The 13773-nt window shown below is 50.0% G+C and overlaps 1 protein-coding gene across 1 annotated transcript; it reads right to left on the bottom strand.

Annotated features, from left to right (window-relative positions):
• Nucleotides 1–439: 439 nt before the first annotated feature.
• Nucleotides 440–13288, bottom strand: LOC105450429 (neurotrimin-like). The gene is made up of 5 exons (XM_011690263.1): nt 12479–13288; nt 6586–6737; nt 4295–4502; nt 3372–3668; nt 440–3037 (listed from the first exon to the last, which is right to left on the bottom strand). The coding sequence occupies exons 1-5, from the start codon at nt 12546–12548 to the stop codon at nt 2853–2855; spliced, it is 912 nt and encodes a 303-aa protein (XP_011688565.1). The 5' UTR covers nt 12549–13288; the 3' UTR covers nt 440–2852.
• Nucleotides 13289–13773: the final 485 nt, after the last annotated feature.

The raw sequence follows: 13773 nt of genomic DNA, 5'->3' as shown, positions 1-13773 counted from the left end.
TTTCTTTTAGCGTAACACGTACGGCATATCATTAATTAACGTTACGTTATTTATACGCTATGTTACGTTATTTACAATCACATGAATCGTAGATATTCTAACGAATCGTTCGTCTCCTGCCGCTGTCCTCGTGTTTCTACGGTGTAATTTCCTCTCTCTCTCTTTCTCTTTCTCGCTCTCTTCTTTTCTCCTTTTCTCTCTCTCTCTTTCCCCATCTTTCTTTTCACTCCCGTATCTTGTTCAAAACATTTCCTTAAGAATTTTCTCAACGAGAACGTACGCTCTAGTCACTTTATATGCGCCCCTCGTTCGTGCGAGCTGAAACTTGTTCAATATTCAACACCCATGTGCAACGTATTTGCGCGCGTACACATATACATATATATATTTCTGTTCGTTTGTATATATATATATTTATATATATATTTATATATATAATATTATAAAAAACAGTATTCCCACCCCTCCCCACTAGTATTTGCGAAGAAGAAAGCAAATTCGCGGGGGGGCGCGCGGGCGCCCCGCCGGAAAGCCGTACGCTCATCCGCTAAAATTATACAACCGGTCATGCTCAGAGGCGGCACGCCGCGGGCCAGGACCGCCGTGGAAGTACGCGTTATATCAAAAAGTATTTGTAAAAGATATCTCGCCTATTGTTAACGATGAGATGACTCGTAAGGAAAAAGAAGTCCATCCGTTAGGAGGATCTGGAATATGGGATTTAGAATACACGTGAAATTTATACTATACGTACGTTTATGTAAATTTTATATAAAACAAATGTCCCCTCTCGTCTAACATAGTCCTCCAACGTGAATAAACGTCCAATAGAAACGCTCGTGATATTTCGAAGAACTTCCAAAGAATGAAAAATGGCAGTATTTAATTTCTCGAGCAAACGAGTGTACATACAAATTTTCTCCAAAGGGCTCTTCGATTTTTTTTTTTTTCTATAAAAAAGAAACCCGCGATATTTCCGCAGTCTCGTAGAGGAGCGGTCAGTCAGGAAAATGCGGTCGGTACGGCCCGCGTCGCGGTGACGTAGTCAGCCTGTGCATGCGCGGACGTATGATATAATATTTTGATCGACGTGTGTATACTCAATGCGCTTTAATTACCAAAAATCTTCATCGGCGGATCGTCTCGAGACACCTGTCGCCACTGACAACGGTCAAGTATTTATAGAGGCAGTGATACAATTCCATTCCAGAGTGAATTCCATGTCGCGACACCCCGAGTTTACTCGCGCGGCGATCGATGAGAGCTTAACACGGACAAAAATTATCCGTGTAAATTTAATGATTGATTCCGACTGCTCGTTTCGAATTTGGTGCTGGGAATATCAGAACATCGTGGACTATGAGTTTTTGATATGGGCAAAATCACGTTCGCTTGATATGAATTCTCCCCCCCCCCCCCCGGATCGAATAATACTGATCGCCGTGTTATTAATAGCGATATGACATTTTTTTTCTCTCAACAGGGTCGCGTTGACTCGCGTCTCTTTCCCCATCTCTCGTTGCTCTTTCATTACGATGTCTTGGAACGCTGACGGATAACTTAAACGAAGACTCTCTAAATCCGCTTTATCGGCGCGTATCGACAAATCGTCTAAGAGACGATGGCCGAGATCGCTCGGTCTCAGGACGATCCCAGATCACGCGGTAGACGTCAAGTATAGACACGCTCTTTTGTTTGTAATTGGTTTCGCTATCGAATATAATTAATTACATCGCATTTCGAAAATTCATCGAACAAGTTTCAATTCTGTTTCGAGCGGCGCGGACGAAGTTTTTTTTTCTTGCTTTTTCCCCAGTCTCGTGACGGTTCTTTTTCCACGCCAACGCTCAACGACGTTTCTCTTTCACTATTGCTCCTTCTCTCAGTCTCTCTCTCTCTCTCTTTCTCTCCTCTCTTTCACTCTCCTCTACCGTCGTTTCTCTTCCTTCTATATATTTCTCGTCACGTTATCGCTTTCTTGTTCCTGTAACGGGTGCTACGAAACCACTCAACGCCCTCGCGATAGGATCTCGCGGTCGCGATCGTTTTTTGGGCGCTCCTTTTTTGAGATTTCGTAACTTTCTACCTTGTCGGGCTAAACAGACGGGAAATACGTGAGACAATTCTGCAAATGTAAAATGGAAATGTGAAACGTGTCTTTTGGAGAAGCAAAAAACACTCAAAAATATCTCTGCTAGTCAATAGTAACAAGTAATAGTAAGTAATAGTAAAAATATCTCTGCTTTGACAATATAGTAACAAGACGCGTTGTTTTGTTTCGATAAAATTTCTAATGGACGTAACTAAATGAATTAGTTCTAACAAATAAAATTGACAATTTGCCCCGAGTTCTCAACTGACAGGTTTTTCAAAACGTTCACGGACTACCCGTTGTTCAAGCTCGACCTAATTTATATATTTTCGACAACGTCAAAAATTTCGTAGCTTCTCCAGCACGTATAGCTTCTCGCAGCAATTTAACAAGAATTCATATAATAAACTAATTCCTAATTTCTAACGGCCGGATCACTGTGTGTCTCGATAATCGAGATGAACTTCTAACTCTTACTTCACGCGTACGGAGAAAAAACATACTACCTCCGGGATCATCGTTCTCTTCTCCGATCTTTATCTTCTCTCTCTCTCTCTCTCTCTCTCGCTCGCTCGCTCGCTCGCTCTCTTTTCTATCATATTACCCTTTATCTTCCTAATCTTCTCATCCTCGCCCTTTTTGTCCTTGATCTCTGAAAATCGGTCCGCAACGTCGAGGATCTCTTCTCTCGAGGTAGTCGGGGTCTCGTAGCAGGAGATAATCGATTATACGCGTATACCATCCTTGCGGTCTTGCCTGATTATCGTTCCGTCGCAAAGTAAGATGGATTTTTCGAGTAGAGAACCATAAGGATCAGAAGAACGAGGACGAATAGGCGGCTGCCGTGACTCGAGTACAGTGTCACCACTCCCGCCAGCCACCACAAAGTAGGACAGCCGCCCGGCGCTGAACTGATGCCCCTCTGTATCGCCGCGGGGTGTTCCCCTGGAAAATCACCGGATACATTTGCATCTAATGAAACAACGATAAGCAACGTTAAACACGCTGCAAGCGAAAATTGCGACCTCGCATTTTCACGTCGCATTTATTATCGCTATGCATACGAGTTTATTTAAACAAGTGCCTTTTGCAAAAGTCCGCGCGCGGAAAAAAATATGATCTCGCAAACGATGTGAATCACATGTAACGAAAGTTCGGGGGGAAAGAGAAAAGTTTGACACAACTGTGTTTCCCCGCGTTTTAATTTTAATTTTTTTACCAACTTTTTTCCCCTATCCAACAATTTTTTTCTCCCAAAGTGATAAAATGTTCCACTCACCGTTTAGCACATGCAGCTGCACGCTCGCGCTATCCAAGTTACTCGGGCTGCAAGTATAGTTACCCGAGTCCTCCCGTCTCGCGTTGTGGATCACGAGGCTGCTCACCGTGTCCTGATCGAGCCTCTTCGTCTGGATGTCGATCTTGCCCAGCTGAAAGTTCAGCACGCGATCGCCCTCGTGGTACCAGAAGACGTAGAACGGGCCCTCGAGGGACTGCTTTATCACGCATCGTATTGCGACTGTACTTCCGGTCTTCACGTACATGTCACGGTCCCCCAAGATCTCGATCTTTGGCACTGCAACACACGTCGGACACGCATACGATATTATCGCTCCCGGTCGTCTGACCGAATAATCGGCTTAACAATAATACAGTCGAATCTCGATAACTCGAGTCTCAAGGAAAAAGCTAAAATCTTTGAGTTATAGAGTAGTTGTCGACTTATCCAAATTTGAGTAAAAGAGAGTTAACATATGAAAATTCGACTTACGGAGGCTTGGAGAATTTATAATTTTCCGATTATAATGACTTTTAAAAGAAAAAAATTCAATATTTGACAGTGAATTATTTACATACATATAATAAATGTAATTATAAAACAAATACCAGGCTATTACTCATGATATTACACATGCTATTACACATAGCTGCAACTTTGAATTATAGAGATAGCGACAATAAAAGTTTGACTAATAGAGGTGAACTTCGACTCGTAGACTTCTGGCTACTTTAAATTCGAGTTGCAGAGGTAAAATAATACCTCTAAATATCTGACAAATAATTCGAGTTAAGATAGGTTTCATTTCGGTTTATAGAAGTTTTTAAAGGCGGCGGAACGGAAGGGAATGAACAAAATTTTCGTTTTATAAAGATTCGAGTTATCGAAGTTCGAATGTAGTTATCCGCCTTCGCAACGCTCACCGACGATGTTGAGCTTGATGATGTGACTCTTCTTCGGGTCGGTCGAGATTTGGCACTCGTACTCGCCTTCGTCGCGCGCCTGGACGTATTTCACCTGCAGCGTCCACGTGTCCGCCTCCCCGAAAATCGCCTGGAACCTTTCGTCCGGGATGAACATGGTTCTATCCACCGAGAGGATATGCGAGTCTCTTCTTCTGATCCAGGAGACCTTCGGGTTAAATCAAAATGAATTGTTTTTCTTCGCGCGCGCGCGCACGTCTTAAACGACTCATTAAATTCTCCTCACGCTTGGGGATCTTTCTGGAATCCCTTAGAGACCGTCGTCATCGCGTCAGTTTTTAAATTTTATTAATTTGCATATAGAGATTCGTCGCCCATTTCCTCTCTATTCTTATTACGAAACGGACTAAGAATTTTCTTCTCAATACATCCGAAAGACTCAATTCCTCGCAATTTACCGTTCCTTCTAATCGCATTAGCTTGATGTTAGAATCACCGGGATTATCGGCGAGCCATTATTCGCAATTGAGTGGACATCGAGAGAGACGGATGAAATTGAGGCGCGCAAAAAAAGAAGAAAGAGAGAGACCTGTCCGAGTAAACTGTAAGAAACGGAAGATACAGCGGCAGAAAAAAAAAACAGACAGTAGGAGAAAAAACATAAGAAAGGGTACGTTCGATTCGTTCCGATTCCGGGACGATCAATCTTCCCGCTCCCGTCGCGCAGTTAATTTATCGTTCATCGACCGGACGGCTCGCGCGCGCCCGACGGAAATCTAGATGGTGCCGCGAGCCCACGGCCCGCCGTGCGCTGCGTCGAAAGAAGGCGAGGTACGAATACATTTAATTCGCCGGCCGATAAGGATCGGAGACGGCGCGGGCGGCGAGGAGGCCGCCGGGGGCCTCCTCAAGTAGCCGCCAAGATTATGCGCGCGGGTCGCGTGTTACCGGATACTTAGTCCTCGACACCGGCGTGCGCCAACGGCGCGACAGGCGTATACCCTGTACAACCCGGGGCGTACAACGAGTACGCCTGCGTACACGTCGGTGAAGTTCGTTAACGAGAGAGACACGGGGGGCAGCTTTGTGAGAGAGAGAGAGAGAGAGGGGGGGGGGGGAATCCGCGCTTGCCGACGGTAATTTTATTACGCGCCCGACGTTCCGCGAAACCATCCTCCGCCCCCCTCCTCTCTCGTTGCGCACCGGTTTTCGATTACCGATTTCACGAGCAGAAAGAAAGAGAGCGGAATAAAATGCGAATCATTAGCAGATTGGTGTTTTATTATAGCGGAGTAAATTGATCCCGATGAAAAGGGTACGTGCAGCCGATCGCGCGGAGAACGATTTAACAGCTCTCGACACCGTGGGCGGGTTATCTGTCGCGGACAGTCGCACATCTGACACGCGCGCGGGAGCCGGGAAGTAGGACTCGCGATAACGACTGAAATCAATTTAGTTGCGGCGTTTTTATCTGTGTGGAGTGTGTGTGGACCTTTGATAGAAATAATCGCGGGCGCCGTCCAAGGTCGGCCGATGTTTCCGAGATGTTAGTGAAAGGAATGATTAATAACGGGAATATAACTCCGCACCTCGCTCTGATGTGTCGATCGTAATCCGGTGGTTTGACATTAATAATGAAACAGAGACGATCGGGCGTTCGCGTGTAAATAAATTTGCGCGCGCGCGCGCGTGGACAACGGAATGGGAGATATTCAGGAGATACCTATTGGGAACAAGGCAGCAGTCCCTCTGTCCCGCGCTGACTCGCGCTCGGCTCGGTTATAACAATTTTTCCTTATTTTTTTCTCTAGCGCTCGTCGTTATATCAAATGGAGTCCCATTGTCATAACTGTCAGGCAAGGAATTCGGCCGTTGTTTGACAAATAAGCTCGTTAATAAATCAAGCTGTCAATACACGTAACGCGCGCGTAAGGCAAACGCGCGCCGCTATCTGCAAAGATGCGGGGAGACGATATGACAGGGACAAATTAGATCTCAAATCGACGACGCGATGACAGTCGTATTGATATGTATGAAATCACAATGTATGTATGTACCAGCCCTTACGTAAGACTCGAGGATTAATGACAACAGGAAACGTGTGGGGTGTATAAAAATTGCCGTGAGCGTCTCGCGCGTAAGAGATTCATTCCCTCCCCCCCCCCCCTCTCCCGCGTTTATATTTCCTCGTGTCTGCGAAAGGAGGGAATACGCGGCTTGCCTTTGTTACCTGACGCTCATGGCTCTTTTTATACCGAGACTTCAATTACTATATGGTTAGGATAACTTACTGATTTGTTACCAAGCTGCCGCACTTTGCACGGTAGATAAGCATGAGTGCCCAACTGCGCCGTGATATTCGTTGGAGTGTTCGAGTCGAAGTAAGGCCCCGTGTAAATCCCGTCGAATCTCTTCACCAGCGAATGAGATCTCGTACTTACCCCTGAAAAAGGAGACGTGTTCAGAAAGAATGTCTCGCGTGCACAGCCGTTTGTGGTGCCGTTTACGTGCCGATCACGGAGACGGGGATCGAGGGGGAGGAGAGTAACGGAAACGGCGCAATGCGGAGAATACGGACGAACGCGGAGATGCACGTGTTCTTTCGCCGAAATTTACGAGTCGCGAGTGCGTGAGACGCGCGAATTATATCGCCGGGATGCGCGTCCTTAAAACGCGCTCGCATGCATGCATATACAACTCGGCCAGCGCTCGGTCGTATCGTCGCGGCGCACGTTATGCGGCGAATTAACATGGAGGTAGTGGCGTTAGCCGTCGCAATGGAATAATAAGGCGAGAGAGAACCACCGGAGGAAGGGGCTACTTCGCATTCGTGCGCCGTAGTATACTCGCTCGCCCGCGCGACGCTATTCGGAATAAATCCTATCGCGCGGAGGAGAGACCGAGAGACCTTCTCGCCGAGGTGCCGTTGCCCCGGGGGAAATGGATACTAATCCCGGGGATTCCGATCTGGGAAATCTAAAGGCGGATCAGCATTCAACCCGGGGGGGAAAAGAGGATGTGAGAGCAACGTGGGCGTCGTTCCAACGACCTTGACGTTATCCGCATCCGATCTCGTGTTCAATCGGCCGCGCGCGAAATCCCGTACGGCGCTGCTCATCCGGATTTGCACCCGTGGTCGCGGTGACCATAATTTGAGGAACGGTCTCGCCGGACCCCGCCGCCCCTCCGGCTAAGTGTGAAAAATGAAATCCTCAATTAGGTCGGAGGAATATTTTACGTGCGGATGAGTTAAGCCGTCGCTAAGCGCTTGAGACGTTAAATTAATAAATTGCTCCTGCACAGATCGGAGATGTCTTCCTCGCTGCGCAGCACGCGAAGTATATTTTCGGGCAAGTCACCTTATCTCGCCTTTCGCTTCGATCTATGTTGATTAAACGCGACTAATTATTTCGCTAATTAGCAGAATCGTTGTTTATAGCTGACGCTGTTAATTTCTCTCCCGCGCCCGAGTTATATTAGTAAGAAGCGAGCATATGTCGTCGTCGCTATCAAGATTTCGCCGAAACTTTGACAAACGACAAAGCTGGTGATAATTACGCTTAATTAAGATCAGCGGCGATGATAACCGCGCGACGTGATAAGGAGTAAATATGAAATTGCCTGTACACGACCGCAAACCTCCTCGTGCCACACTCGTGCCCGGCTTATCGCGCATCGATTGTTCTACTTATGCGCAAGAAAATCACAGCCGCCGCGGCGGCGCTAATTATTGTTTCAGTCAAGCTAAATGCGGGGTAATGAATCATAAATTAATCTCGACGGCTAATCGAGGAGCTAAAGTAAACAATGGTTGGTAAGAATTTTCGATTTAACTTTCCACGGGGTTTCCCAAGCGCGAATAAAGGCTTCCGGGTTTCTTTTCGCGTAGAAATTCAAAACGGGGATTCAAACACAGAGGATCGCGAAATCGAGTTCTGAAATTAAATCCTCGTCACAGATTTATCGTTTTTTTTTTTTTTCGGCTTTTAATCGCGACGACTCACGTAATGCTCGAGAGAGCGATCGATGATTTCGATCATCACATTTCGATCGCACGGTCGGCCGCGATAGAAAACGTCTACCTCTACCCCAGTTTCGAAATCGCGTCGTCCCAGAAACGTCGTACGTAACTGTATCCCCGTGATTCCACAGCCGACAAATCCATCCGGCCGACACGTTTCCGTGCGAACCGAGAGAGAGTGAGAGAGAGCTAGATTGGCAATCAGCGCGCGGCTACGAGTGGTGTATCGTCAAATGTGCCGGAGAGAGAGAGAGAGAGAGAGAGAGAGAGAGAGAGAGAGAGAGAGACGAATTCGTGTGTCTGGGGTCTGCTACCCGGTCCTCCTCCCGCACGAGAGAGTCGATTCTCTTGATCTTGAGGGACGTAAAATCTGCGCAGCTGCGCGCACGCGCCCCCGTCGCGTCGCGTCGCGTCGCGTCGCGTCGCGCCTCGCCGCCGAGGTTGTAGTCCCCTCGCCACCGAGTCTCGGGATCATTTGCCTACCGCGAAAGGGGGCACAAATAGGGGTTGCGCTCGCTTAGATGCTGCCTACGCCGCCCCAAACCTATTTTTCATGTCGACGTCGAGCGGCGAGTTGCGCAAAGGTCGCGCGATCATTCTTTTCTCTTTCAGGGGTGCGTAATACACAGTCGCATTTATCTCGAGATTAAATCAGGCGAAGGAGCGAGCAAAGCGCCAAGGAGCGGCCAGGGGGAGCTGAGGGGAGAATGACGCGTTTTATCGCGGCGGCGTAAGACGCACGTCGACGTGAAGCATGTAATTTCGCAGTGTAACGCACCTGAGGCGAGGCCTCATTGATGAATAACCGAAAGAGTTTATGTTTATCGCGGTCGGCGCGCTGGACATAAATACGACGACGCGCGGCTGCATTATTCATGTCGACGTTTTGTAAGTCGGTTTGCGCCGCTCCTCCCCCTCCCCTCCCGCTCGCCCTCCGGTAACTCCCGAGGGGCGCGCGAGGAAATCACGTTCGCCCCGGAGATTCCGATAAAAGCCGGACGACGACACGATATTCTCGGTTGTGTATTATTTAAGAGGGCCGTTGAAAGAGGAAATAGACCTCGTTCGCCATTCCGAAGGCATAAATCGTTACGAGGGGGGGGGGGAGGAGGACGGGGGGGGATGAAGTAGAATCGTTTCGATCATCGTTGGCCACGATTTCGCCCTCTCAAGTATTCTCAAGTATGTAAGAAGAAGTAAACAAGAAATATATAGGGCTGCGGCGTCTTCGAAGAGAGCGAGAAAGAGAGATGAGTCTCCGCCAAGGTGGAAACTATTATAAAAATCCGAGGAAGTGTTGGCTTTTATAAATCTGTTCCGCTTCACGCGGCAATAAGTCGCGATAAGGTGTCTCCCCGCCGCGTAATCGAGCGTGATGGGACGTGATCGCGCGCGGGGCGCGAGCGCGGCGAGGGAGAGCGGAAGAAGTAAATTTCACGGAAACAGAAGGCGGATCTAAAATCGTATATTTCCCGAGAGAGACAATGCCGCCCCGATGTACACGGAGGAGAGAGACTCCGAGCTGCCGCGCCGTCCGGCAGGGCCGCCTGTTTCCTTTCCCACTTTGTCAGAACAACACGTACGCATGCCCGTGCAGTTTTACGACGTCATCTCGTGTGCGCTAAACTACCACATAAATCCCAGTTTTTCAGCTACTAAAAGATTATTTCCCGCCGACGTGGTATGATTTTATAATAATCCTTACACAACGGTCCTACATCGAAATAGACTCCCGGACCTGCGAGGTCGCGCTCTGATTTTTTTTTCTCCCTACGACAAGATTCCATTTAAAGAACGCGAAAAGACACGAAGCATTTACGGTAACCTTTTTCTGTCAGCGCTTGATTTACTTCGCCATATAATAGCATTATAAAATCTCTATTGAGAATTAAATGGGAAAGTTCGTTTTACCGTCTTCTGAGAGACGCACTTTTTTTCCGCACGTTTCCAGCAAGCTCGTTCCAGTTTCACCACGTTCCACAAATTCGTCTTACGCGTTCGGAAATCTCCCATAAGTGGCACGAGCGCGTAAGGAGCCGCGCGTAACGTATAGGTACGTCACCCTCTCGAGGCAGTAGTTACGCCCTGAGTTGCGCCAGCCGCGTTGATAGCCGCGTCGAAACTTCTCCGTTTCGACGGGGAAACGAACGTTTAATCACCGCGGCGAAGCGTGTAATCAGCGGTTCGGCAGCGCACCTCTCCAACCGCCGCACGCGCGCGTGTGTGCGCGAGCAACGTACGGATCGAGAGTGCATAATGTATCGGCGAGAATGATGTCGGGATAAACCCGCCATTACCGGAGCTTCCAAACTGCGCCAACTCCTCCGTAGTATATCTCTCTCGTAGTCGAGAGCAGTTAGCAGTACTTTCCAAGTGGTTTACCGCGAGCGAGGGAGGAACTAACGCGCGCGGGGAAGGAGGAAGGCGGAAGGCGAACGAAACTGTACTGATATCCTTGGGGCGAGAGAGCCCCGAGTCCGAGTATAATTATTCGACGAACGCGGCCGCGCGAACCGATCGCATCGACCGACAGAGCGCAAAGCACCACCACCGCGGTCGACGGTGTTTCCGCGCGGCTACGAAACGCGCGGACGAGTTCGACGGTGATAATCCGATTTTATCGGCGCGCTCCGGATTTTCCGCTCGCGCTCCACTGCTCCCAGGAATTGATCACGCCTCGCCGAAGAGGCAGCCTCCCGCGAGCGAGAGTCGTCCTCTTTAGGGCGACCCGAAACGCCTCAGGTATTTTCTCGCGAATGATTGCGTCATCGCGCGGTTAAACGCTGATACGCTTAGCGGGATTGTGTATATATATATATATATATATATATATATATATATATATTCGCGTCGTCTATTCAATCGCGAGACGGGAAATCGCTTTTCAGAAGGTAATCCTGCAGTTGGCCCTCTCGTTTCTTTCCATTCGAGATGAAAGCTCTCTCGCACTTTTGTAGAAAAGAGAGCTTATCTCTCACGGTTCATAATAGAATCTGAATCCTGACAATCAAAGGCAAGTTACATTCGACGAGGAAACAGTTCTTCTGGAAACTGGTGTCTCTTGCAAGCCATTCGAGGAAGCTCTTTCCCTTCCGAAAGATTGCATCGAACTCATGTTTAAAGAAGAGACGCAAAAATCGCCCCGGTTTTTCCTCCCGTCGAGATGTCTCGACGGTAGCCGGGCTATCTCGCAGATAGCACGTACTCGCAGTACGCATGAATGCACCCTCCAGAATGACGCCGTGACGCTCCTGTTTCACGAGCGGGGCTTTAAAAGCACGACCGCATCGCGGTGATGCAGCCGCGCGAGATGAAATCGATAGACACGTCCCTGAACGACGCCACGGCGGAGGAAAGGGGAGGGACGCGTTCGTCTCCCTCCTCGTCATCGTCCCCGTGATGACGGAATCATCGAGACGACACGCTGCTGATCCCCGCGGGGGGCGCAGGGTGGAAGAGAGGCGGACAAAGAGGAGGACGTCGAGAGTGCAAAGGGGTGAAAGAGAGGCAAAAAGGGGGACAGGGAGAAAGATTGAGAGAGACAGAGAGCCAGAGAGAAAGAGGGAACAAGTGGAGGGAGGCACAATGCTGCGGCGCGACAAACAAGGGTGGCGCTAGATACGGTCCTGGACCGGGACCGGAGGTTGCGTCCTCCCCTTGGACGTCTCCGTCCTTTTTAGTCCTTATCTATTCTCGCGTATCCTCGATCCTCCCTCTCTACGTATGATCTCCGCACTCCGGCGTCCGCCGGTGTTCGCGACAGCGGGAGAAACGCGCACGAGTGGCGCGGTACGTACGCTCGTAAGTGTGCACGCGGGGCGCGAGGGAGAAGCGTATGAAACGTACTGTGCTACACCCCAAAATCTGATCGATCCATTCGCGGGCACGGGAGCCCCGCCTCCCCGCAAAATTGTACGATGACGGTGCTCGATCACCTATATCCGCCTATCCTACCGTGTACCGCATGAATCGGGTAAACGCTATTTGCAGCATCCCCTCTGACGGCAACTTCCTCTCGGAGCCCCCGATCCGATGTCTCGTTACGCCGCCATCTGTTTCACGGATCTCCGCGCCGCGGTAGAAACCGTGTATATATAACACGTTTCTCTTTTTCTCTTATACGACAAAAGCCGTGCGATCTCCCCGCGCGAATGGGGCCTTACCGGTAATGCCTAGTAGGATCCAGCACACGAGGCACAGGACGTAGTAGTTGACGTAGGAGGACCTCCTCATGGTGATCACGACGACAACAACAACGGCGACGACGACGACGACGGCGTAACTGTCCCCGACGACGGGTCCACTGACATCTCATGGAACACCCGCGGCGCACCTCTTTCTCTCGGCGCTCCTCCACTTTAATAAACCTCCGTCGTCGTCCCGTTCATCCTCTTTGCAGCAGCAGCAGCCGGTGCTACCAGGACTCGCGCATACTCCCGCGTTACCCGTCGTTGCAACCCTCTCGTTGCAACCTCCCCGTGCTTGCGCTCTTGTTGTGCATCCACCGATTTTCCTTACTCTCTCTCTCTCTTGCTCCGTCTTCTGTAGCACTGTGTGATATCACATTATCTCGCAGTTGGAATACTCGCGAATGTGCAAGCGACGGAACGAGGCGGCCGAGTTACGGTCTAATTTGGCAGGCGGTCTCGCGCGCGCGGGGGGTTTCACCGTATACCACCTATCCCGTGTGCGTATACCCGACCCGTTAATCGGACGACTGATTAAATTTTTCTTTATTACTCCCAGAAGAAGACGTCAAGTGTCGCGCGCACCAAGGTCACGAAGCGGTCTGCCTGCGTTGAATCGGGCCACACCCTCCCCCACCTCCCTTTCTTTTACCCCGCGATTGTGTGCCCCCTCGTTTGTACGGACGCCACGGTATATACGCTCGGTGTGGATCGGTCGGCCGTACTGTGTGAAACGCGACCGGGTTTCCCGCACTCGGCTCGTCCGCGGTTCGTCGTCCCGGGCGAAGCTCTGAAACCGCCGGGCCTCCGGTGGCACTGCCCGCGCCCGCCCGGGGATTCCGCGCAGGCGTGCTCTCTCTCCTCTACTCCGGCGGCGATCAGTCAGCCTCCTCCTTCCTCGAGGCCTTCTGCCTTTTCCGCCGCGCGCCTTCCGTCCCCGCGCTACGGCTTTGCGCGCTCCGCTCCGCTCCGCTTCGCGTCACGTCGCGTCGCGTCACGCCGCGTAGCGCAGCTCCGCCGTTTCGAATTTTTCTTTCCGCATTTCTCGCTCTCTCTCTCTCTCTCTCTCTTTTTCTCTTTCTTTCTCCTATCGCTGCTTCTGCGTGTCCTATGCGGCGACAAGACTCCGCAATTGCTACTCGTCTCGCAAGCACGGACAAATTTCACGCTTCTTACACGACATCGTCATCTCTCCCGTCACCTCCCCGCCGGCGGTTGAATGGCACGCGACCTCGGACTCGCGTCCTGTCTCCTGCCAGTCTCCGCGGCTA

The sequence above is a fragment of the Wasmannia auropunctata genome, unplaced genomic scaffold (genome assembly GCF_000956235.1).
Source record: "Wasmannia auropunctata unplaced genomic scaffold, wasmannia.A_1.0 LD336061.1, whole genome shotgun sequence".
Taxonomy (NCBI): domain Eukaryota; kingdom Metazoa; phylum Arthropoda; class Insecta; order Hymenoptera; family Formicidae; genus Wasmannia; species Wasmannia auropunctata.
The sequence above is the reverse complement of the archived record's forward strand: the minus strand, read 5'-3'. Positions and strand labels throughout refer to the sequence as shown.